This window comes from Manis pentadactyla, chromosome 14, assembly GCF_030020395.1.
Source record: "Manis pentadactyla isolate mManPen7 chromosome 14, mManPen7.hap1, whole genome shotgun sequence".
Lineage (NCBI taxonomy): Eukaryota > Metazoa > Chordata > Mammalia > Pholidota > Manidae > Manis > Manis pentadactyla.
Genome location: NC_080032.1, coordinates 26,126,389 through 26,151,866, shown reverse-complemented (window position 1 = coordinate 26,151,866; position 25,478 = coordinate 26,126,389). Strand labels below are relative to the sequence as shown.

Here is a 25,478-nt window from a genome sequence, read left to right as displayed (position 1 = left end):
TGATGCACTCCCCCCACCACGATTCTTCACCACCACGCCTGGTCAAGCTGTCACAGCAGGCTTCGATGGAAAGAGGGGGGCCCCACTGTCCCTGTGCTCATGAAGGACACCCCAGCAGCCAGGCAGCGCACACGAACCCACCTCCCTAATCAGCTCCTGCCCAGAGTGGCTTGCCCCTTGCAGGTGCGACACCACCGCTTACAGCTTTCACAAATACTGAGGACATGGTGGAGTACAAAGTGGACCTGCCCTGAACTCAAATGCCCACCTTGAGCTGGATGGAAGACATTAGACAGTTGGCCAAACATGACCCTGAGAAATCATTTTTAGAAGCTCCTGGGGAGTAAGGCTGGGCAGGGCCGGGCTAGTTCACCACAGGAGGGAAATCCAGCAAGGCAGCTGCCCCGTGGCACCATCAGGGCATCATGTGTGTAACAAGGGCTAAGAGGGCCCTGGAGGAGCAAATCCCGCCCTCAAGGGTTTTTGCAAAAACAACCATTGTTGCTCCTGGGGCTCCCATCCTGGCTCGGCTGCTGCCTTATCACGCATGGCAGCAAAGACCAGATTCCCAGGGGCTGAGGTGACAGATGCCCCTTAAAGGATGACACTAGGATCCAGGTAAGCCAGAGACGGGCACACCCGGGGGCTCACCCACCTTGCCATCTCCACACTTTCCCTTGTGTGTGGGGAGAGTGGGGAGGGGAGCATGTCCTGCCTCTACACCAAGGGGGACACAGAGTGGCAGAGGGGGCATTAAGTAGTTGTACCCAGGACCTGAACAGTGCCTCCAATGTAACTCATGCCTACACAAATTCACCCCATGTGGGTGACTTACTCCAAAGAAAACAGTGGGGAAAGAACCATTCTGGGAGGCATGTGGCACCTCATTCACTACCCATGTGATCCCCCCAGAGCACATGTCTGGAAGTGATGCCCTGGGGGGTGCGGGCATGTACCCATCCCCCAGGATGCACACGTGTCCTCCTGACTTACAGACAGTGGGCCTCAGGCAGGTGCAAGCGTGCAAAGGAGTATTTTCAGCAACATGGCCACAGACAAAACCCAGGTATGCCCTGTCTCTGTCTCTCTCACCACCCATATTCCACGCCTCCTGGGCTACCTAAGGGATTCCCCTGGTAAAGCTGGCTGTGTGGGCTTCTCTCCCTCTGTGGCCTCCTCCAGCCCCACTGCACAAGGGTGTCAGCACCCTCCCCCTGGCCAGGCGACAGGACTCACCCGCAGGCAGCGTGGAGAACTCCACGCTGGCCTCCTTCTTCTCCCTTTGCTCCAGGGGCAGCTGCCACGGCATCTGGTGGGGTCTGGCCAGAACCTTCACCTTGTAGGCCATGTTCGGCCTGAGGTTGCAGAACTGGTACTTGTACCGCGCCGCCTTGACCAGGTCAAACTCCTCCTCGTTGAGGAAGATCACGTGGCTGTAGTTGCTATTGGTGGGCAGCCAGGAGAGCTGCGCAGACATCTGCGTGATATTGTCCACTCGGAGGCGGGAGGGAGCCACCACCACATCCCTGCCCACCAGCAGTGTGCAACGCAGTGCATCCGAGCTGCCCCGGCTGGTGACGCACTGCACAGAGATGCGGTAGGTACAGGATGCCACATTGAGCTTCTCGATGAGGACCTTCGTCCTGCCACCTGGCAGGAGGCTCACACGCGGCTCCGCGTCCACCAGCACATTGTAGCTGCTCACGGTCCCCCAGCCCGGGGGTGCTGCTGGGGGCTCCCAGCCCACAATCACGCTTTTGGCAAGTTGCTTAATGAGGGTGATTTTTCGAGGGTAAGGCACGATGTCCTCTCCAATGTCATCAATGTTCACGTCCAGCGTCCCTGCACCATTGGTGACGCTGGGGTCCACGTGAGTGAGGGAGTGGAGGTCCAGAATGTTCCTCCCCTCCAAGCTGGTGCCAGAGTGGTTGATGAAATTCTGATCCTGTTCATTCCCCAGCGTACTTCCCAATCGCGACTCATTGTCCTGGACAAAATCCACAAAATTGGAGGGCACCAAACCCCGCTGCCCATCCAGGAGTTCGCCTGTTGGGTGCAAGGACAGTGTTATCATCTGACCATCACTTTGGTGGCCTGTATGCTCTGCATGCCTCCCTGACCAGCCATAAGGAAGGGAAGAGGGTCATGGCGGGGCTACGCTCTGCACAGGGGCCACTCCTAGGTGACCCCTGAGGGTCCCCCCTGCACCACCCACACTCCACTGCTTGCCATCTTCCGTCCCCACCTCCAGGTGAAATCTGAACTTACGGGGGTCATCTCTGTGCACATGACCGACCCCTCCCAGCTGGGACAGCATGCCTTGAGGGCAGGGACCCTTGGCCATCTGCCAGAGCCAAACAGTCCAGGATCTGGCTCACAGGTGCTCAGAAAATGTTTGTCACAAGGACGAACCATGTAAAATAGGTGGGGTTTGGAGGTTGAAAAAACAAAGACCTTATTTTGATTGAGTGATCACATGGGTAAGTGTTCCCTCTTGCAAAGCACTGTGTTATCTTAATGAACTCTGTGTGTCCACTTGGTGAGAAAGGGAGACCATCAGTCTCGTGCCAGAATCACCTGCAGGCAAAGTAGCAAAAACACCAAACTGGCTCCTGGGGCTGTGGCGGTCAGAGCGGAGGTCTTTTTGTGCTGCAGAATGGTCTGGCTTGTGTGTGTGCCCTTCACTGGTGGGCTTGGAGGCTGTGAATGGCTGCAGCCAGGGACTAAGATGCACTTCAAGGAGCTCCAACAGTCACACAGCTTGGGTCATCTGCCCCCAGCAGCAGGAAGGACTGTGTCCCCAGAACCTTGTGGGGCATCTACAGAGACAGGCCAGCAACCCAGGTGCTGAACTTGGGGGCTGCTCCCAACAGAGCCTGCCTCGGGGGACGTGTGCCCGCCCGTTAGCCAGTCCTGGCTTCTAGCAGAGTAGTGAGGACTCTGGGGCTGCTCCTGGCCCCACCGGGTGTACAGGTGTTGAGATTTTCCATCCCTGCCTTGAAGAGACTCTTTCTGGCCTCTGGGAGATGATGGTGACATGATCTGTGGCATTATGGAGCCAGTGTTCCTCTCCAGGCCTTGGTCGAACCTTCATGTCTATGAGTTTATTATCCTCAAAGCCAGGAGCCACCACTACCCCATCCATGGCCAGGACCCCAATGACGCCGAGGCACTGGGTGGTAAAGCTTCTTGCTGTCGCAGGACAATGCCGAGCCTGCAGTCCGCTGAGAATCAGCCCGCAAGTGTCATAAAATGCCTCGTGTAGAGGTTTACAGTGAGGGTTTTCTAGCACCACCTTGGGCACATAGTTCTGCGTGCATTTGCCAATCAGCAGTGCTAATGTAAATTTATGTTAAGAGTTCAAACTGTTTTGCCACCAGGTGTCAAATCTCCTGGGTGGAACTGTGCACGTGATGCTGCAGCCCTTCTGGGTCCTGAGGGTGAGCAGCTCATCACCACAGGGTGATGAACGCCAGTGGGGGCAACCGCACATCCTGCAAACACCCAAGAGCCCAGGTGCTTCTCTCGGCTCCAGTAAAGCCCATGGGGCATGAAAGAAGCCTCTGGGGGAGCAAGAGGTGGTTCTTGCCCAGGTCACCAGGGAAACTAGGCCCTTCTGTCTGTACGGGGCACCGAAGAGTGTGGGGCATGAGGAACCTCGGCTTCGGAAGCCGCTGGTGCTCTCACGGGTTCATCCTCAAGCTGAGAAGGTGGCAAAAGGGCAGGCATCTCAGATGGAGGAGCTCACACTCCTGCTTTCACACTGGGGCCTGTGAGCATCGCAGGAGCGGCCCGCAGGATGCGGGGCTAGGCCAGCCTGGTAGCACCAGAACCTGGCCCTGCCATAGAGGACGGCCACTTCTGAGGGTGGAAGGGGGAAAGGGGCTGGCCCCTTTGGGAACAAGGGCCCCTCAGCCCCATGGGTGCACTGTGGCCGCCTGGGACGGACGCCCTGCAGTGGCATTATAAAATAGTCACTCAGTATCAGAGGTCAGCTTGGAGTTAGAGCTTGGAAACCCTACACAGTCATGAGAAAGGGGAAACATGGTAACTCTGGGGAGAGGATCAGAGCAGGGCCTGGGCAGCCAGGAGCAGCTGGGAACCTGGCCCGCCTCGCAGCCCCTGGGCACATTGGCCCCTGACCAGCCCACGCACGCCACTGTCCACCACGCTCTCACAGACCTTCATAGAAGCCGTCCTCATCCATGTCTCCATAGACGTAGAGGTATTTCCCCGCTGTGAGGGGCAGCTCAGCCTCCGGGTTCTCATTGGGCCCGTCGAAGGGGTTGTAACTAGAAGAAGCAGCAGCGTTCACTCGGCAGCTGGCATGCCACCCCCTCTCCTGGTGCCAGGAAATGACCCACCCAGAGGGGTCCCTGCCAGGGAGTCCCCTGCACACGAGCATCCAGGCCATGGGGTGCACTCACCCGGGTTCAAAACAAAGGGCAATTCTGAAACCAAGTTGGGATCTTTGTATCAGATGACATTTATAATTCTGCTATTTCTGCTCATCCCTGACACTTCTACCATAAATTTCCAACTTAGTAAGCAAATAAGAAGGTAATTAACCCCATAATCTTTCAACATATATTATTTAGCAATGGGAGAATCACATTATATATGCTATTTTGTAATCCACTTATGTTTCACCCTTTGCAATGTATCCTTTGACCTTGTGACATATTCGATCAAATCCTTCTCAATGGATGTATAATATCCCGCTAAATAGATTTATGTATTTTATTTGACCCATTTCCTAATGTTGGGCATTGATGTTGCTTCTAACTTTTGGCTAACGTGGTAAGTGTTGCATTAAATATCCTTACAAACATGTCTGCACACTTCCAATTTTTCTTGCTAAAGAAAAATCCCTAGGAACTAAATTTGTTCGGTCAACAAATGTATATTTTTACGGTCTTGGGTATGGACTGCCACAGTGTCCTGAGAACTGGGTGCACCAATTTAACTCCCCTTCTCCCCAGAGGTATAAAGGTGTCCACATCCTCAAGTCCTCAAAATATCAGAATTAACTTTTTTGAAAGCTACGTTCATCTTGCAAATAAAGCACATGTTAGATGAACGTTGGATGTTCTTGTTAAAAGGTTAATTAACTTAAAATAACAGAAAAGGCCTCAATAAGAAAACTAAAGGGACATTACTGGTAGTCAGATGATAGCCATGCACAGTAAAATTATTATGTCACCATAGTGAGGGCGATCATTTCTGCCTCGAGAATACTGCTGTGCCTGCCTTGGGGCGGCCTCCAGGCAGAGCCCTTGGGGCACCCAGTAGGCTGGAAGCCGGGGCTTCACTGAGGGTACAGGGCAGGGGGTCTGAGCTGCTTTGCGCCTGCTCGCATTTGACTGTGTAATTCCTGACTGTGTCTGTGGGCAGAACTTCATCACAACCAGGTAGTGAAGTTGTGGGGAACAGCCAAGCCTCACCCGTCACAAACATCTGGCGGCTGGCACAGGGGACCCGAGGCCCGCACGGCCCAGCTGGCTCTCAGCCCTCCCCGAGCACAGATGCCCTGGGGGCACAAGAGGCCGGTCTGGCCCTGCGCTCACTGCACGATGCGCCAGGGCCCTGGACAGGGCAGGGACCTCAGGAGATGCTAAATGGAGGCTCTGGACAAGAGTGGGGCTCTCTTGAGTTTCCCTTTCTACCTGTTGTGGGTCACACTGTGTTCCCTTAAAAGACAGGTTCAAGTCCTAACCCCCAGTCCCCAGGAGCATGACTACATTTGGAGATGGGGGTCTTCACAGATGTGACCAATTTAAGATGTGGTCACACTGGACGAGGGGGGCCCTAACCCTAGGACTGGGGTCCTCAGAGGAGGAGAAGGAAGGCAGGCAGGGGAGGGGGCATGTGGCGGCCGTGGCAGAGACCAGCGGGATGTGTCTCAACAAGGGACCCTGGAGCACCCAGACTCGGGAAGAGGCAGCAAGGATCCTCCCCGGAGCCGCGAGGAGTGGGCCGGCCCGCAGCTGGGTTTCAGGCGTCTGGCCTCCAGACTGCAAGAGGACACATGCTGCTGGTTTAGGCCCCGGTTGGGACAGTCTGCAGGGCAGCCTAGGAAACCAGTCCATGACCAGACTCTTTCCTCAGAACGGACAGTCTTATCTTCCTCCAAAGCCTGGCTAAGTGGCACGCCTCCTCTCTGGGGCCTGGGAAGGGATGCCCTCAGCTCCCAGAGAGTGAGGCTCTTACCTGTAGCGGGCAACACACAGGTGGACCTTCCCCGAGTATCTCTGCTTGGAGGTACTGGAATCCCGTTCATTCTCCATCTAGTGAGGACACGGACACATAAGCGGGGTATCGCAGCGGCAGGTGTGACGTTTCATGTGGGGACTCCTTCTAGTATCCTGGGCTCTTCAGCCTCAGCATCCGAGAGATGCCACCGCACCATACTCTCTGCCTGGGGACTGAGCCCGGAGATGATGGAGGTGCCCCAGGGTGGGCTCTGTGGTCATGCCCAAGGATGTGTATGAAAAACTCGTCTCCCCACACCTCGCTTGTGCTGGAGGTGAGGCCCCCAGTAAGATCGAAGGCCTGGGAAGCCCTGAGCCAGCCCATGCATGTCCCAGCTCTGGCGAGGCACGTTGGAAGACTCAAAGACTGGAGCCTTCCTCTCTTAGGATTCAGTCCAGGGGCACAGACGTGCCCACTGGCTTGTGCAACAGGAGTGCCTCAGGACCAAAATATCCAGGAATCCTGCCTGGAGGAGGTGGCGTGCAGGGCTCTTTCCCCCCAGTTCCCCTCCCAAACCCAGAGTCTGCAGAGCATGCAGGTGCTCCCTTACTGCGGCCACAACAAGCTCCGGGCCAGGGCAGGGGCTGCCTGCTCTCCAAGAGGGGGTGAACATGAGCACAGTAAGTGTGATCCCCTGGGAGAGGATGGCAGCCGCCCCACTCCTGTCCCTTCTCGAACCCTCTCCATGCTGTGGCTGGTGTGGGCTCTTCAGACAGGAGTGGGACCATGCCTCCCCTCCTGGGACCTCTGAGCAGCCTGCGTGGACAGACGGAGCATGAGAGCTGCCCATAACTTCAACTCGCCTGTCTCCCCAGCCCCACACCCCATGCTCCTTCTCGGTAACATGGCATAGGCAAGGGACCTGACGGCCATGCTGAGGGGGCCTGGTAGTGAGGCCTGGGTGGGGGAGTTACTGGCAGCGAAGGGAGAAGCAGGCAGGGCAGGGGGCCATCATGTCCACGCTTCATGAGCAGCCCAGCCAGGGCAGCCAGCCAACCACCTGGACAAGACTCACATCTGATTCAAATCTGCATCTTGGGCTCACGGATCTTGACAGAAAGGCAGGCTTGGTGGACAGAGGCTCCGGCTTGTCACTGGGGGGCAGCAGGGGCCGGATATATTCACCAGTCACAGGGAAGCTCCCCACGATGCTCTCCTGACCTAGCCAACATTGGGACAATTTCAGAAAGACAAATGAAATCATAGAAGAGCATGATGCACAGGTCTTCCCAGTGGTCACCCATCTTGGCATCAGCCTTGGGTTTTCGTTTGCAGATCTGCCCACCTCCCACTCTCTGTGCCCCTGTGCCCACTCTGGGCCAATCCCCCAGGCAGTGTCCACTCCTACCTCCAGGATGGTCTGGTGATGGTGGCGGTGCTGCCCATGGGAGGGGAAGGTCCAACCAGAGGGAACTGACAGGGAGCCATGTGCAAAGAGGCTCTCCCTGCCCCTGGCTCACAATTGAGATGATGTGAGGCTCAGTGATGCTGCAGCCATATTACCACCATGAGGAGGAATGCATGCCACAGAAAGAGGAGCCATAGGTCAAGAGAGAACTCAATCCTGGAGCCCCTGAATCCAGCCAGACCAAATGACTCTTCATCTACTCTGGTGGATAAATAAATTCCTTTCTGCTCACACCAGTTTAGGTTGGCTTTGCTGTCACTTATGTCCAAGAGTCCTAACTTACATGAAAAGTGGCCAAAGGGCCAGGTTTATGGCTAAAATACTTTTGATGAGAGATTTACAAGAACCAAAGTAGTCCTGCATCCTTGAAAAGGCAGCTGAGCTCTGAGCCAGTCACATGGAGGGAGAACTGAGCCCCTTGACCAGGGCTGGCCTGGGCTGTCAGCCTTTTTAGGACCCGGACGTGAAACTCAGAAGCAACTGTTTCCCTCCCTGAGTTCTCAGCCCTCCAGTGGAGGGAAGGTGCTCCTGCCTGGCCTTCTGCCATGTAGTGCCTGGTGGTGTCCACCACATCATGGGGTGCCTCACTGAAGACTGTTACTTGCTGAGTTCCAATCAAGAAATACAAAGTGATTCAAAATAATGTGAGAAGCGTTCCAACAAGGGCTGCTATAGGAGCCACCCAGCACAGAGCCCTGCAGCTCTCCTGACTGGGGAATAGCAAGCAAGCACCCTGAGAACAGACAACTGGTGCTGAAACAGGCATGGGGTCTCCTGCCAGGATGCCAGGTCCCTGAGAGCAGGGGGCTTGGTTTTGCTCACTGCTGGGTTTCCCCAATGCCCACAACAGTGCTTGGCCAGTGGCAGGTGCAAAGTCAATACTGAAGGAAAAAACCGACTCCCAGAAGCCTCAGAAAACCAGTTCTCAGGGCCTGGCTGCAAACCAACAATGCAGCTTCTCGCCTCCAAACAAAGGAGGGCTGAAATCCCTGACATGTGACCTGTCTGGGCCAATGGCCTGTGAGGGGAGGTGACATGCCTTGCTTTGGGGCAGAAGCTTTTCTGAGCCAGTATATAATTTGCTGTTTCCTTTCTCCTGCAGGGGAACATCCCAGGCAGAGGAGGCTCTGTCTTCCAGCATTCCTGAGTGATGACAATGTCAATCTAATTCCTAAGCCGGCCTGAGATGGGCTTGGAGCATAATCAAGATACTGACTCATCCTGTTTTTAAGGCTCTGATATTTGGGGCATGTTTGTTACTGCAGCAAACCTAGCCCCTCCTGACTGATACACTGCCACAACCAGCAGGTGGGATGACATAGCTGGGAGAGGTGAAATTAATATAGTAGAATCACCATGTATCCGTGTTTAACTTGTACAAACTCCAGGTCTCTGGAGAAAAATGCTTTAATTCACGTGGCAGATTTTACCTGCCATTTGACTCCGAGTGAAGGTGAGATCAGTGCCTTCAGCAGCCCTGGTCCCACAGGCCCCTCTTAGCATAAGCACTGCACTGTCATTTGACTCAAATGCTTCGAGATAAGTATTTTCTGGAAAAAAATGACCACTAAGCCCAAATCAATGGCTTTATCTGGTGCTTTGCTAAAATGCAGTTCCAATACTGGGAGGAAGACCAGCTGTGGGGGGCAGTACAAGGGGTGGCACCCTTCCTTAGAGCACACGCCCATCCTAGATTCCAGGGAAGCTCTACCATGTGTAATCTCCCCTTGTGCATTGACTTTAGAAGCTTGCCCCATGTCAGATGAGCCTCCACTGCAGGATGTGCAGCCCTTAGGGGCTCCTGACCACTGGGCACTGCCCTCCTCAAACCCTGGCCTAGCTGGCCTCACAGGAGGAAATCACACGGTGAGCAGTAATCTGCCTAGTCCTTCTCTGCTCCTGGGCTGCCCTGCCATTCCTCTCTGCCCTTCTGCCCCCTCAGATCTCCATGGTGGTGCTCCTGGCCAGCAGCTGTGCTCTCTGGGGGCACTGCCATCTGCAGTCAAAGGATGCCCTTGTGGAGGATTTTGGGGCAGAAGGAGGCTGTTAGACATTCCTGTAGGCATCAGTACAGGATGCTGCCCGCAAGGCTGGTGCATGTGTGTGCCTTGCGGGCAGGACCCCGTGTGGGGTGAGGTAACTGCACCTACCGAGCCAGGTAGGCCAGAGCAATGGCTCTTCACAGGGCGAGCAGAGGCTTCAGCACACACTACCCGTCTACCAGGACCTGAGCAAATGTTTGGCCCAGTCGCTGGCAGGGTTGGTTTTGCTTTGTTCTCAGTGTCCATTCATCATGAATCGGACCCCTTTTCCAGCCAACCTTGACGCAGATTCACTCCCAGGGACCCACCAGCTCTCACAGAACCATGCCTTTGTGGGCTGTGCAGGGAGGACTTCCCCTGGGGAAGCCCAGGAACTTGGCGCTGGGACATTCTCCCTGGCCGAGCACCTTGCGTTGTACGAGATCGTTTCACGGACCGGTTCACACCAAGCACCCGCCTTCCCCCAGGCAGTCTAGGGTGTGATGAGACCTGGGGAGTTATGTGCTCAGAATAAGTGCTGGGGGACCTGTGGACATCCTCTCTCTCTGTCCCATTTTCACACCTGCCTAGCATCAACCTAGTGCCCCCACGGGGAGGGCAGAGGAGGGGAGCAGGGGGTCAACCATATGAAGACGCAGGCAGCACCGCCTTGTCAAGCAAAAGCACCACAGGGAATTTATCCCATTTCTGTAGACCAGGAGGAATCTGGGAGTTCTCTCTATGGGGCATTCTGACACTCATCTCCCCTGGATTTGAAACACAATCAGCTTCCCAAGCAGGTGGATTCAACTGCAGCCCCTGTCACCATGCACTGGGGGTCCCCTGCACGAGGGTACTGTTCCAGGCTGATGAGGTATCTTCCTGCCCAGACAGGAAAACTTCCATGAGTTTAACTAAATGCCTGTGATGAAGACAAGCCCCCCAGTATGCCAAGTCGAGCCATCCTGCTCCCTGCATGCTCCTCTAAACACAAAAGGGAAGTAAGTGCTAAAATTCACCACTGATATTACTGCTGCCTTGGTGGGGCAGAAATCCCAGCATGCCCCAGGTTGTCAGGAGGTTAGTGGCGCGAAACAAGGAGCAAAGTCACAGCCCAGGAACTCCCATGTAGACTCCAGAGCCAGACTTCCTGGGGGCAGTCCTCAGCCGGTGGCTTGCTACCTGTGCGTCAGTATCCCCATCTATGGAAAGGGTCTCTCACAGTATCTGCCACTTGTGGTCATGTGAGGATGGCATTTGCCAACACCATCCAGAACTCAGAATGGGGTCTGACACACTATGCACATTCTATCAATGCTGGCTGGCTCGCTGTTGTCCTACCTCCCAGCACCCCAGCCCTCGCCCAGGGTGCTGCAAGAGGGGGCCATCTACAGACTTCTGTGCCCAGCCCATGACCCAGCCAGCCCTCGGCACTGCCGCCCACATGGTCAGCTGCTTACCTTTGCCAATGGATGGGGCCAGTCCATTCATGAACTGTGGGAAAGGCTTGCTGGGGGACGTGGGGGCATCTGGCAAGGCCACAGAGCTGCCGCCCAGCAGGTCGATGGCCCCGGTGTGCTGCCGGAGCTGCTCCAGGTGGCGGGACAGCTGGCTGAACTGCTCACTCTGTGCCCGGCATTTCCCCTCCAGTTCCCGCACCTTGCCCTGCACGGCAGAGACATGGACACGCAGTCAGCAGCGTGCATGTGAGAGCATGCGGTATGTGTGTGCATGTGGTGTGTGTCTGATCGTGTGCACATGCGTGTGCGGGAGAGGTGTGCTATGCCGCCACCTGTGTGCACAGGGAGGATTTCTGCGTGTGCATCTGTGCATGCACGCATGTGTGGCAGGGGGCTACCTCTGACCTCCGTGAGAGAAGGTGTCTGATAAAACTAAGTGCCCTGTGCAGCCCGGCTGTTGGCCAAGTTCCCTTTCATGGGGAACGTGGGAAACCACACATGCCAACAACCCTGCAGACACTTAGACCACAGCCAGCTGCGGATTATTCTGGGCTCTGTGTGCAGTCCAGCACTCTGTGGTTGGTATGCCCCACCAGAGCTGTTTGAGATGTGGAGCGTGTGCCGGTGGCACAGCCCAGACATGGAGCAGCTCAGCAGCTAACCCTATGGTGCACTTTTCTCTTGGGGCACCCACCCCCAGGACAGTAGAACCCCAAAAGACACCATCTTAGCAATAAAAGGGGATTTCTAGCTGCTGGGCGTGGTCAGCCACAAAGTTGCCATTTGCAGACATCCAGAGACATGTCGGGAGTGCTGGGGAGGGTAGCTCCCCAGGGACATGCCTCAGGGAAGGGGCAGCCCTGCATTTTGTCTTCCTGCCCCGGTCAGTTCTCAGGTTGGGTGGGCATGAGTGAACCACTCTGTCCCCTCCCTGGACACCCCGGGACACCTCTGTCCTGGTGCAGAAGGCTCTGTCTCCTGTGACAAGGTCCAGCCCTGGTCATGGGTGGCGCCCACAGCAAGGAGAGGCCCTGGGGGTCCGTACTGCTTCCTCACCCTGCAGTGTTCTCTGCATGCCTGGCACCCCCACAGTGGCAGTAGCTCCCTGTGCTTCTCATCTGTCTCCAGGACTCGATGGAGCTCCAAGTCTTCGCTTCATGCTCCCTGATACAACCGCAGTGCTTTGCACAGAACTGGACACACAGCAGGTGCTCAATAAATGTTCGTGGAATGGATGAAAAGAGGGGACCCTTGATGCAAGCACGTTCCCAGTGGGGCAGCTTATTCCATTTGCTTGGAAGGCCTGTCTTTCCTCAATCCTTACTCTGCTAAGTGGCAGCTCCGATTTACTGTCTTAATTTTATGTATTGTCTGGCTTCCCCCAAAAATGTCAGCTCCATGAGGGCAGGAATTTTTGTCTGCTTCTTTCCTGCTGTGCCCCAGTACTTGGAACAGAGTGTGGGACTAAGTCAGCACTCAATGGATGTTTGGTTTGGTACAGGTGTGCGTGCAGGACTACGGCCAACAGGCTCTCAACCCAAATGAAGGGCCAGCGACAGACACCCTCCCCTGCTTCTCCCCTTCTCCTCCCCTTTTCCTCCCTTCACTGGAATCAAGTTTTTCTGCTCCTTAGTCCAGAATGAAGTGCTAGTTATGTCTGAGATCACAGGTTCTAAAAATAAACCTCACAAATCCCAAACCTATAATTAATTCCTTCCATTCACTAAAAAAAATCAGCAGAATTGTTCTTTGAAAAACTGAATGAGCTTGTGTCTACTGAGGAAGGCAGAAAACTGAAATCAGGCACCCCAGGGTGGGGGTAGGGAATGTGAGGAGTCCCACCTCCTGCCCCACTGGGGACCAGCCCCACCTGGGACAGAGTGTCCTCAGACAGTGCCCGGGGCGGGGCCACACCTGGGACGCCACATCCAGAGACAGCCCCCTCTAGGGACACAGTGCCAGGGAGCATCTGGGTCCCCAGAGTGCAGCACGATCTGCCATGCCACAAGGCTAAGAGTGCTCAACACTTAGAATGTGACATTTGCCCCAGGGCAGAGCTAGGACAGGCAGGGTCCTGGACGGGGAGCAGCTGTCAACTATCTGGCCTTGAACACAGAGAACATTGGAAGAGCGCTGAGCTCACCTGGCCATTCAGATGCACTGCCCGTGGGGATGGTGGTAGGAATGTTAGGTCGTTGGTTCCAGAAACTGAACATCATTTAAATGACCAAGGATCCACTCTAGTGATTGTCAGGAAAACTGCAATTGGCTCATGTGATATGTATACATGAAAAATGTCCTAACTAAACAAGTGAATGGATTTTTCATTTACGTGACATTCTTAGCGATGCAGCACAGATGGGCGGTGGTCAGGTTTGGCTGTTGGGATGTGACTATGAAGGGTAACAGGGGGTCTTTGGGGTGGTGGAATCATTCATGCTCCTGCTGTGGTTGCCTGAATCTGGATGTGCAACCACACCTCAGATCAGTACCCCAAGGGGCAAAGCGAAGCACCTCAGGCCCAGTGGGTGACAGGTGCCACACCAGCCTCTGCCTCCTTGCTGACAGTGTGCTGTGGCCACACAGGTGGGCTTGGGGGCTGAGAAGAGGGTACACGGGAGAAAACCGTGCTACTTACAGAACTTGTGAACCTAAAATTATTTCAAGATAGAAAATTGTAAAAAGTGAACAGCTTTAAAGGTAATATGAAATACTAACAGGTTGCATCCAGTGTGTAAACTACGAAGGTGTGCGTGCCTGGCTGGGGCATCGGGTCTGCATGAGCACAAACGGGTTCACTGAAGCTGGACAGATTTGCTGGCAGAGGCTGGGGCAGCAGGGTACACGGAGGGAGGCGCAGACTGTCTGCCAGGCCAGGCCCTGCAGGACTCACAGACTCAGGGGTGGGGGGCCAGGGGTCAGGAGGCGCGGACTGTGGTACCTTTCATGTGCTCCCATTAGCACAGCTCCCTTGCTTCCACTGCTGGAGGAGCCCGGGGCCCGAGCTCTGCGGGCCTCCCCTGTCCTTCCCGGGGCCATTTCTTTGCTCAGGGTCCTCTGGATGACTCTGAAGGACATGCTGAAGGAGGGGCAGGGGCGCAGGGGGTCTGCAGCTGACTGATGGTGCCACGGAGGCCGGCAGAAAGCCAAGGAGGGAGCGGGACGAGCCCGCGGGCACGGGGGACACTCAGGCCGGGCGTGTGAGCTCTGCCTGTCGGGGGCGTCTGCGCAGCATCCATCCACTCCCACCCTGGGCAAAACACCCAGTTTTTCAGGAGAAGCAGGGAATCCTCACTCAAATGTAAAAACACCTCTACGTTTAAACATTGGCAATTACTTAAAAGGCTTATAAATGGCCTGGGCTGACAAGGCACAGCTGGAGACGGGCGCGGCCCATCGGCCATCGTTTCGTGGTTCTGCTGTCCACAAAAACGTTGGTAGCATTCCCAGCACCAGTCAGGTTGGGTTGGACGACCCTCATGGCACCGTGGATGGCCTCCGCTGTGCTAGTGTAAGCCTCAGGCACATGGATGGCCCCCACAGGGTCTGGGGTTTGGGGCTCCAGGGCCGGTCACCTAGTCTTCTGTCCCAGGAGCTGGGTATGATGGAGAATCCAGCCCAGTGGCCGGCAGACATTGAGGAGGCTCCAACCCAGAGGCCAGTGCCTCAAAGACGTGTACCCAGTCCTCAGGCATCATTAGTATGGCCAATACCAGACAGAAAAAAAGATGAAATTACCAGCTTTACCCTAGGTATGATAAAGGGAGAGCTGGACATTTGTGGGTGAAATTAAAAACACTCACTACATGTCAATTGGCCAAAATAGTTTAGTGCTATCCTGTCCCTGTATGAATAAGGTGGGCCCTTAGCCTGCATGTGCCCTTGGGGTTGGCACCCAAGCCTGGGTCTCTGAATGGTCCTGTGTCCAGACACTGATGTGGAAAATTTCTGGTTGTCTGAGGCCACCAAAACCAGGCCCTGCCAAGTAGAAAAACTTCCCTCAAGCACACCCTCCATGGAAGCTGATGCAGGTGGAGGGATGCCCCCGAACCACACAGCAAACACAGCCGGGCCGCGTGGAGCCCGCTGTCTGCACTTCCTCAGCCCCTCACCTCGCTGCTCCTCCCGATATCAGAGGACACAGCTTCAAGGAGGCAGGATGGCAACTCTCAGGATGCAGGCCACTTGCAGCTGCTGGGCCTCACTAGTTTCAGGGGGAAATGTCAGAAGGACAAGTACATCTAGAGAACCAGGCACCCATTACACCCGAGGTACACCACATAGGACAGCACATCTTCTGGAAACCTCGCCAGGCTCCCAGGCTGTCTGCTCTTCCAGAAGACAGGTTTTTCTGCAGGAGCCTTCAGGAGCACCATCTCTGGGGCTGGCTGCAGATGGTGGAGGCACGGGCCCTGCGGCGGAGTCCCGAGCCTGGGCTCAGTGCCTCTGATGGTCCCCGGGTCACCAGCAGGAGTAGCTGCTTCCAAGCGCTGCAGAGACGGCAGCCACCGAGTCATTCTGCCCCATCTGGCTTACTTGGACGTCAGTATCTATTTCCAGATTCAGAGCCCTGTTGCCTCCAGGTTGGGTGGCAAGGCAAGCAGGGCAGGAATCATGCCCATGGGCCTTCTCCCTGCTGCCTGGGCTGCTGCTCCAGGCCCTGTTCCCACCTGGGACCCAGCCACCTGTGGGTGCTGCAGGGAGGGAGGCTGCTCAGGAGCAGCTGTGTTCTGGCCACAGGACAGATGTACAGTCATGAGGCAGGTAAACTGTCATTGGAACAAACGGCGGAGACTGCAGACGGAGCTGTGGGTATCATAAAGAGAAGGAAAACGCATCCAGAGACGGGACTGCCAGCATTGCCATGCTGCCCTGCTGGCGTTTCTCTTCCAGCTTGCCAGGCTCCGTACAGCAGAGCCGATGAGCAGGGTGCTGGGCCTGTAATTAGGGCCCCAACCAGGACAGTCTTGAGGGTGAAGGGAGGCCGTCAGTAACTAGAGCAGCAGGCAAAGGTGTGCATGCCTGGCTGGGGCATGGGGTCTGCATGGCAAATGTGGTCACCCACATAGGAGCGATTGGGCTATCAGTCGTTCTGAGGTGTGTTTATGTGTGAATGGGGACTGTGGCGCTAGTTATCATCTGCTGAACACCTACTAAGTGCCAGGTGCTGCCAGGGCACTTTCTGTGCATCATCACTGACAGAGACGGGATGGGGTAAGGTGGCGTGCGTCCATGGGGTAAGGTGGTAGAGTGAGAAAAACAAGGCCAAGGTTGCACACGCAGTACGTGGCAGGCATACCTAGGCCTCTCAGACTCCAGGCTCTGTGCTGGGCCTAAATCCTGGGCCCACCACCCATTGCAGCAGGACCCGTGAGGGTTGACTAGGACCTCCTGCCCTTTGTCACCCGCGAAAGAGACAGAGGAGCTCTCAATGTATTTCTGGGCCCTCCCCAGCGTAGGAATACCTTCTGCAGCTAGTCTAACACCCACACCTGCTGGGGCTCTTGTCTGCAGCTATAGCATACACAGAAAATCCCAACACTTTCATCCCAACCAGCTTTGATTCCAGGATCGTCACAAGTAATTGCTCTGAATTCCAAATCTGAGCAGGACGACGCAAGCTTGATACTAAAATGTAACAAAGTGGTAACCAAGGGGAGACTCCGATGAGAGCGTCTTCTTAATTAATGTTTGGCTGCTATAATTTCTGTGGATTCAGCGCTACTAGAACACAAGTGTCCTAAGCATTTGCTTTGGTTCCGGTGATTAATACATTTATCAAACTGTCCAACAGAAACACGGTGAATTCTAAGCTGGTGGGTCTGGACCCCCAGGGCTTTCCTGATCCTGTGTGGATGCACATCTGTCACACATGTGCATTGATGGGATCTTAGAGTTCCTGGGCTTCCCAGGGACTAGAGCTTTCACCCTCCGGTGGTGAAGGGGAGGACGAGGGTGACAGGAAGGAGTCAGAGGTAAGCCCCTGCCTCTCCCCTTAGGCACCCACAGTGCCATGCCTGGGGCCATGACACGCTTAGGGACCCAAAGGAATGCTTTCATTTTAATTTCCTTTAAAAGCAGAAGGAAAATGAACATAATAATAAAGCCAATCTGGTACTATTCAACTTTACAACCAACTACACATAAAATGTTAATTTTAGCATTTTTTATGGAAGGGACCCATGCAAGCAGGAGCCCAGACCCATGGGAGTCTCAGTGCAGCCGGACTCTGGGTCCTGGCCTCAGGGTCCTTTCCTGTCTCAGGTGAGGCCTGTCTACCATCACAAGTCTCCCAAATGTCGCCCAGGATGGAAAAGGCCACTTCCTTCCCAGCAGAGCCAAGGGGACTACTTCACCTGCTGTTTGCTGCCTTGTTCTGGGAGGAAGTGACCAACCGCACTGGCAGGGATGGAATAAAGCCCTAAGCTGCCCAGAAGAATTAGCCACAAAGCAACAAAACACCATCTGCTACTGCCTGCCCGCCAGGGGAGGCAGGGTCGGCATCTAACCGCCCATGAGCTAAGTCACAATTCAATGGGGGGCAATTTGCTGGCGCAGAGTTCCCTGCCTCCCAGGTCAGACTTTGAGGTCAAGGGAAGTCTTGCTGCATTGCTGCACTTAGGGTTTGGACTCCGGTGCCAAACTCCTGAGGTTTGAGTGCTAGCCCCTTGCTAGCCATTTAACCTGAGTGTGCCTCAGTTTCCCTGGGCTGTCATGCAGACTGACAGAAAACATGTGCATTATCTCGTAGACACCCTTAGGCGCACCCTTGGAGCAGCGCCTGGCACAGAGTGACCATTCATTAATGGTGTCACTGTGATTATTATTAATCATCTCTTGCTTCTTTGTCTTGAAACAACTCTTATAAGGTGCCAGGGAAGCTACTGAACTATAGTGTCTAAATAGCTTTCCTCTTGGTTTGCAAACAGAGCTCCCTCCCTGCCTTACTTGGGAAAACACTCTATTCCACATCCAGTTAACTCTACACTCTATTCCACGTCCAGTTAACTCTGAGCTCTCTTTGCTCAGCCCCAGCCACGCTATGCCATGGGTGCTGGGACTCCTCCCCACGGGTCCTGACCAGGAATAAAGACACCTCCCCTTTCATCCCCAAACATCCTGGCCATTCATTCACCAGGAAACAGGGCTTAGAAATATCCATAGAACTGGATTCAAGAGGGTTTGGTGGGACTGGGTGCGGGGCTTTAACTCATTTTCTGGGGTGACCCTCATCTGGCACCTTGTTATAGCCAGCTAGGCAAGAAGGTGGGTCATTCTGCTTCAAATGTCCAACTGAAGGACATCCCAGCAGGCAACGTGGGGCACACCATTCACCAAGAACTCGGCAGATCCAGGCGAAGCCACACTGCTCACAGCAGATGGCCCGTGGGTGGGATTCCACACCATGGTTTTCAGTCAACACTCTGGCGAAGGTAGGTGGGGTGGAGGCCGAGGCTACCACAGCCCCCAACCACAATAGGCCAAGATCCCTGAGGACTTGCTCGGCATATGGCCTCCTTCCCGTAACTAGCCTCACAGACTCCCTAAACCATGCTCTTCAAACACCAGCTGCACCAGAACCACCAGAGGGCAGGATAAAACAGACTTCTGGGTCTCCTTCCAGTTTCTGACTCAGAGGTCTGGGTAGGACCCGAGAATCTGCATTTCTAACAAGCTCCCAGGGCACGCTGATGCTGCTGGTCGGGGAACCCCAGTGTGAGAACCAACTGCTAGTCTGGAAGGGAGGAGCACCGTGCCTCCACAGGCACCATCATACCCAGAGTTTTGGTGAATGCTCAAAACCCTGTTCTGGGGGCCAGCTCAGCCTCCCAGGGGGGTGACCAAGGTGGCTGCCCTCACCCCTGGGGGACCTGCAATGGCTCACAGCCAGCAGGGAACAGAAAGGTGAAACATTCAGGGGCCAGTATGAATTCCGATGACCGACAGCCAGATTCTGGGCTGCTGGCCGGCTCTCAGTGCTGTGGCCGGTCCAAGGGTGGACTCAGCCCTGACAATATCCCTTCCCTGTGGTCATCGGAATTCAGGGAATGGTTCTCCCAGCCTGAAAGTTACAGCCTTGCAGAAAACAGAAGCCAGGGTCGCTGGGCCCGCCAACATTTCAGAGAACGTGGTGTCCCAAGCCCGCTCATGAACTCCTGCAGGCGGCCCCACACCAAGGAGGTGCCAAGGAACGCCCCCGCACCAAGGAACGCCCAGCACCAAGGAGCCCAACAGCCCACCACCGCGTCAGGAAGCCACTGTAGGGTCAGAGCTTCAAGCTGCCCCGTTTTGGAAGAGATGGATTAGGCGGACCCAGGGATGCATGGCTGCTCCTCACGGGGAAAGGATCAACAAGCACACTGCAGGGGAACCACCACCCCTAAAATACCTGCATGCTGTCCAAGGTGTTCTGGGGAAAGCAAAGTAAGACACAGTTACAGGAGATGCTGTAAATAAAAGCAAGTGCGTGCTTCCCACCACACCTCCATTGCCTTTTCTGACTTTCAAACCAAAGCACGTTAGGACTGCTAACACATGTCACAACGCACACTGCCCCAAGGGCGCAGCTCAGAAGGCGGATTTAAACAACACAGGTGATCAAAATAAATGGGCTTTGGGTAATTGGGAAAAGGCTCTGCTTGCAGCCCAGAGGTGACGCAAAACTAAGTACTGTGGGCGACTCAGGTGAGGGCGGGGTGGGGAAGAGCTCAGTTGCGCCCCTGGAGACATGTGGCTGTTGAGGTCTGTTCCTTTCTCCCAGGTTCTCTATTTAACCACCTGCTGTTCATCATACACATCCCTCCAGGTATTCATTAGCTAACGGACGCTTTCAAACAATCAATTTTAATATATATGATGATAATGATGGAGCCTTTTCCTGCGGGAGAAATGGTTTTTAAAAGGCCATCTGAGAGAGGCATATATTGTGTTTTAAGTGGCTGCTATTCCCCTGGAGACAAAGCACAAGGCCATCTTAGCAAATCCCCTGTCTGGAGATGGCAGGCCCAGGGAAAGGGCCCTCCTGGCCTTTCTTGATGAAATGGAACCAGGGAAGGAGGCCACCCAGGGCCAGCTTCACCCACTTGTGCAACCACCGGGCTGCTGTGTCTGTAACTAAGGCGTCACGGCTGCATGACCTCTGCCTCGGGCAGGCAGAGGCCTGGCCTGCTCACTGGGCCCGTTTATTATGCGTGAGGGATGCAGACGACAAAGGCTGGGTGGCCCCATGAGTCCCGTCCAGGCCGGCTATTTTCCCACCCACGAGAGGCTGGCGTCGGGCTGTGAGCCAGGGACAGAGGAGCAGTCCCTCCTCCAGGTCACCCCTGCTGACGGGCGCTGGCCGGCTCCCCGGCCAACCCCACCAAGGTGGTGGGAAAGGCTCTGGATGGCCGCGGAGGGGCCCCAGGGAGGCAGCCAGGGCAGTGCCTGCAATGGCACTCACGGCTTTGGTTCCTGGGCTTCTGTAATTCTGCAAATGCTCCCAGATACCAAGTGCCAAATGCTTCCTCCAGAGCAGAGCTGTGGCATAAAATGTACTCTGTACAACTCTTCTGATGGCAGGATGCCCACAGGACCAGCGCCTCATCCCCATGCAAGGGAGGGTCCGTCCTTCTTGCTTTCCACGCAGAAGTAGGCAGCAGAGGAGAGCAGACATACCTGAGGCCCACAGCTCAGATGCTGGCTGTGTGGCTGTAAGAAAATGACTTGACCTCTCTGTGCCCCACATCCTCATGGGTAAAACAGATGCTGTGATGGCACCTCTGGTGTGGATTATCTGTGCAGCCATGTGGGAGTGTGGTTTCAGTGCCTCAGCCGGCGCTGGGTACATTCAGCCACTGTCTCTATTAGGAATTAATGCCATCCTGCTGCACTCTGCCCACCCCCAGCAAGCCAGCAGTTTCCTGCCTTACCTCTAGCAGCTGCACAGCACCTTCATGCTCCTTCTTAGCTTCAACCTGAGCCTTTTTGAGATAAAAAGACAAAAGAGTAAATGTTTAAAGGAGGGAGAGAGAAGAGAAACGGACAAGCATGTAAATTATCAGGGAATGGGTCACTGATTTTCACCCCTTAATGAGCCTGCAATTTTGAGGGTCTCAGTTAGTTCCCATTTTTCCCTGCTTTGGGCAAGATGGCATGGATTTTGGTCAGCCCTGGTGCTCTTTGTGTGAATTGGCAAGGATGCCCGGATCCACCATTGAACTGCCAGGCTGGTGGGAGCCAGTCAAAGCATGAGGGTGGGAGGCCCCCAGCCTGTTCCTGAGAAGGGCTCACACACAGGCGGCTGAATCCACAACGGCAAGATGATTCTCCCCAAAGCCTATTTAGTACTGTCATTTCCCCAAATGCCCTCAACTACTTGGGAAACAAATATAGTCATGAGAATTTGACCCCCAAGTAGCTATATGTCTGCTGAAGTCTCCCTCATCCCTGAAGGAGGGGTGCAAGGGGGTCCTGAGCACAAACAGGCTCTCAGTGGCTCAGTGGAGCAGCAGGCACCCTCTGCAAATTACTTGAAGCAAAGCCATTTGTTCTGTAGAATGAAAACATTTTACAAATTTCACTAAAGAAATTTTTCAGGATGGCTGCTGCCTGGGCCAAATGGTGCATTCACACAAAACTGAAATGCAGCATGACTCCTCCTGGTCCCCACAGACCGTGGGGTGCCATAGTGATGACAGGAAGTGTCAGTTGCACTTGTCTGCCTGGTATACGTGTCCTCCTCTCCTGAGAAGGGCCTAGACATTGCTGGGGATCCAGCCCCCCCACAAAGACTCCCAGGGATTAGTTGACATGTGGGTGGACGGTCCAATTGGAGCAAAAGGCTTTGCCTGGGAATGCTGGGAGAGAAAGGCTCCTTATCCGTTAGGCTTGAGCCTGAGTGGAGGAGAGCCCGGAGCAGCCGCAGCCATCTTGCCACCATGAGGGGCAAGGCTAGCATGGAAGGGCACCCACATGAAAGCCAAAAACAAAGCCAATGCAGAGGAGAGCAGAGGCAGGAGAGGAACCAAGGTTTGATGGGATTTGGGAGGGGCTAGATTCAGTCACATGTGGAGTCAGGTGGTTTGGGTCCTGTATCTAGCAAAATCTGAAGTAGAATTCCTTTTGTATGTGCAACTAAAATTCCCTTTTTGTGTTTTCTGTCACTTGAAACCAAGAGTCCCGCTGAACAGTCGTCAAGTGTTGAAGACTGTGATGCTTTCCACTTTGAAGCTGGAGACCCTGAAGTTCAGCGAGAGTCTGAAGTTGACTCGTAAGACAGAGAAGAAAGGCCTGCACTGCCCCATCACCATGTCAATGTGCCCATCAAGCCAGCTTCAGTGGCCACAGAGACTCTCCCAGTGAAGCAGAGGAACACCAGCTTGTGAAGCAGATTATGCCCCAACATCAGGGGCCCTGCCCCTTAAGATCAGACACTAATAAAGAATCCACATACTAAACTAAACTGAGATTCACAATTAGAATTCTTGATTCTGGAGGAATTTTTCTCTGGGCACCTGGAGAATAATGAGTGGAGGGCTATTCAACACCATGAATAAGCTAATGAGCCACATCTGTAGTTCTCACTCACAAAGGTCTGTGGTTTAGGAAGAGTGGGGAGCTTGGCTTCCCCAGCACAGACTCCAGGTGAAAGGCAGTCTGAGATCACCAAAGGTCACGTATGTGCATTTCATCCTCACACAGTTCTGGTGAGGTTTTTAAGAGCTGAGGAAGTAGATAGATCACAGCATATTGATTACCCCATTCTTGAATCCAGCTCAATCTTCAAATGCTTTAAATTATTCCTCTCAAAGCAAAAACAAGAGCAACAATAAATAACGAAACAGGAAAAAAGACAGATAAGCAGAGAACATGTAGGGATTATATAAATAACAGCACCATTGAGCCAGCTGAGTCAAAGATAGTTTTCAACTGGCAGGAAACAACCACAAAAACTCTACAGCGAGCTGGTAAAACTCAGCCAAGTTGGCAGTAACAACTTAGCTCCGGCTTCAAGTGACAATCAGGAGTTCGTTTTCGTAGGCTACTTGCAAGCTGGGCCGTTTGGGCAATCAGAATAGATTTTTAAAATTAACAGCTGAAATTAGCACCACTGAATTCCTGCAAAATCTAAGCACCAGCTTAAACGAGGCTCACTTCGAGGGCTGCTGCCAATCTGTGGGGAAGCTGTGACCTTCATGTAGACACAATTTCCTGCAGAACAAAATGAGACTTGAGAGGTACCATGACTCTTGGGGGGTAACATGACAGTCTCAAGCTTGCGGGCTCATCTTGGGGTCCATGAGGATGAGGACAAGAGAGCAGCCACTGGGCCTGGTGTCCACATGCGGATGACTTAACAGGAGCCACCTCTCTGGGGGTGACAGTGGGGTCCCATCACAGTGGGTTCAGGAAAGGCAGGAGTCTTTGGAGACACCTCGCTCTGCCTCTCAGGGACCTCAGGCCGTCTTGTGACTGCCTCATGCTGGAGGGACAAGGGTAGACCAGTGGACCCCAAGGTGCAACGGAGGCATCACAGCCTCGTGGGCTGAGAGCAAAGCCAGCCTCTGTGGCTTCTCAGCCACGTGACATTCGGCAAGCTCCGTAATCTCTCTGGCCATCAGCTTCCTGGGTTCAGAAATGGGCTGATAATCATAGCATGTACTCCACGGGGTTGGAATACATCAAGCAAGGTCATTCACACAGAAAGGAGGCACTGGCACCCAGCAGTGCCCCGTCTGTCTCAGGGCAATGTTTCCTATTGCTTCCATAGCATTTCCTGACCCCGAGATTTCCCAGCCAGGAAAGGCAAGTCTCAATTTCCCCGACCCCACAGCCCGGCCCATGAGAGCTTATGTAGTAAAGAAGATGTCCCCTCCACTATGTTTGTATTAGACCTGTAAGCATCATAGTGCCCTCTTACGTTCCCCTTATGAGTTAGCGCTGTTGCCCCCTGTTCTGGAAGCTCCCCATCCGTTAGACTCAACAGAGCACATTGCAACGAAGCCATGAGTTTGGGCTCCCGCAGGACTCTGAGACCTGAAAACTCAATTTGTGCTTTTTTAGTGTAAACAGCAAAGGAGTTGCATGGATCCCTGAGTCTCACACATCCACCTGGCTGTCTTTCTGTTTTCCTGTGAACAGTTTGAGCTAAATTAAATCACTCTTCTTATTGGAATAACGTGATTGTAGCTATGGCCATTCATGACTCTTTTTAACGTTTCATTTGAGTGTATGAACAGGAAAATGTGCATTTCACAAGTGTACATCTCAACGTGTCTGGGACTGAATGTCCATAGATCCAGAACAGAATTGGCAGCAGAGGACTTTTCCCTCCTGCCCAGATGTGCACAAGTGTCTAGAAGCCTGAGGTAGGAAAGTTGTCCTCGACCTCTCCTTCCCTTCATGTCCCACCCAGTGCACCTCCTGCAGCCAAACGAGGAGCAGCCTCCACCAGATCTTCTTCCTGGCTGTTCCTGAAATGTGCTCACTTCTCTCCACCTGTACGGCCACCACCCCATCCTAAGACACCACGGTGGTGCCAACCCCTCCACAAATTGGTGTCCACATAGCAACTAGTGGGGACCCATCATTCCCCTGCTCCGCCCTGGGACTGCCACAGCTTTGCTTTCCCTTGGAATGAAATCAAGCTCCTTCCTGCAGCCTACAGAGCCCTGGGCATGGGGGCACCTGAGGGCACACGTCCTGTGTCCCCGCCACAACCTGGCGTCCTCCTGCAAGCCCAGCTCCTCCCCACGTGGGGACTGAGCACTTGCTACTCAAGTCTAAAGTCGTCCTCATCAGCCATCGCATCATCCCACCTCCTTCCTTCATCCATTCACACCAAATGGGCAGAACCCTTCATGCATGGGGTAAGCTCCCCCAAAGCAAGGCGTGGCCCAGCCTTGCCCACTGCTGCTTCCTGGCTCCAGAACATCAGCTGTGTGGATGACAGAGGATCCAGCAGCCAACGTTTGGGGGATGAATGAGTGAATAATGCCAGTCAGCATGTCTAGCGTGGACCATCAGAGGGGGAAACCAAGTGGAAATAGGAACAGAGAGAACTCGCAGCTCTCATTACCTGCAACGTTCAACCTTGCTCTTCTCACAGTTTAAAGACTCTGAGCTCCGAGAAATCACAAAATCAGCACATCGGGTTTCATTAGCTTCTCTCCCTCAGCTCCCCCTACTGACGAAGCATCAGTGTGTCCAAAACGGAGACGAGGATGCACGCAGGAAAAAGGAGCAAAGGAAACAGTACGAAGCACAGGACTGGCTTGGGAGCTGAACAACGCAGCTGGCGCCACCGTGCAGCCTCCTTAGCACCTGCCTAGTGGATAAACCTCCAGGCTCTCAGAG

The 25,478-nt window shown here is 54.2% G+C and overlaps 1 protein-coding gene across 18 annotated transcripts in view; it reads right to left on the bottom strand.

The window, feature by feature from the left end:
• RIMBP2 (RIMS binding protein 2) overlaps positions 1–25,478 on the bottom strand; it is a 185,531-nt gene that overhangs the window by 40,559 nt on the left and 119,494 nt on the right. For 14 of the 18 annotated variants that reach the window (XM_036921824.2, XM_036921825.2, XM_057491476.1 and 11 more), the window contains 6 exons: positions 21,053–21,103; positions 11,142–11,346; positions 7,268–7,413; positions 6,211–6,287; positions 4,183–4,292; positions 1,237–2,046 (listed from right to left, as the gene is read on the bottom strand). In XM_036921824.2, coding sequence (XP_036777719.2) covers positions 1,237–2,046; positions 4,183–4,292; positions 6,211–6,287; positions 7,268–7,413; positions 11,142–11,346; positions 21,053–21,103 — 1,399 coding nt within the window. The remainder of the gene's footprint in view (positions 1–1,236; positions 2,047–4,182; positions 4,293–6,210; positions 6,288–7,267; positions 7,414–11,141; positions 11,347–21,052; positions 21,104–25,478) is intronic. The other 4 variants (XM_057491479.1, XM_036921829.2, XM_036921828.2 and 1 more) reach the window with 2 other exon arrangements.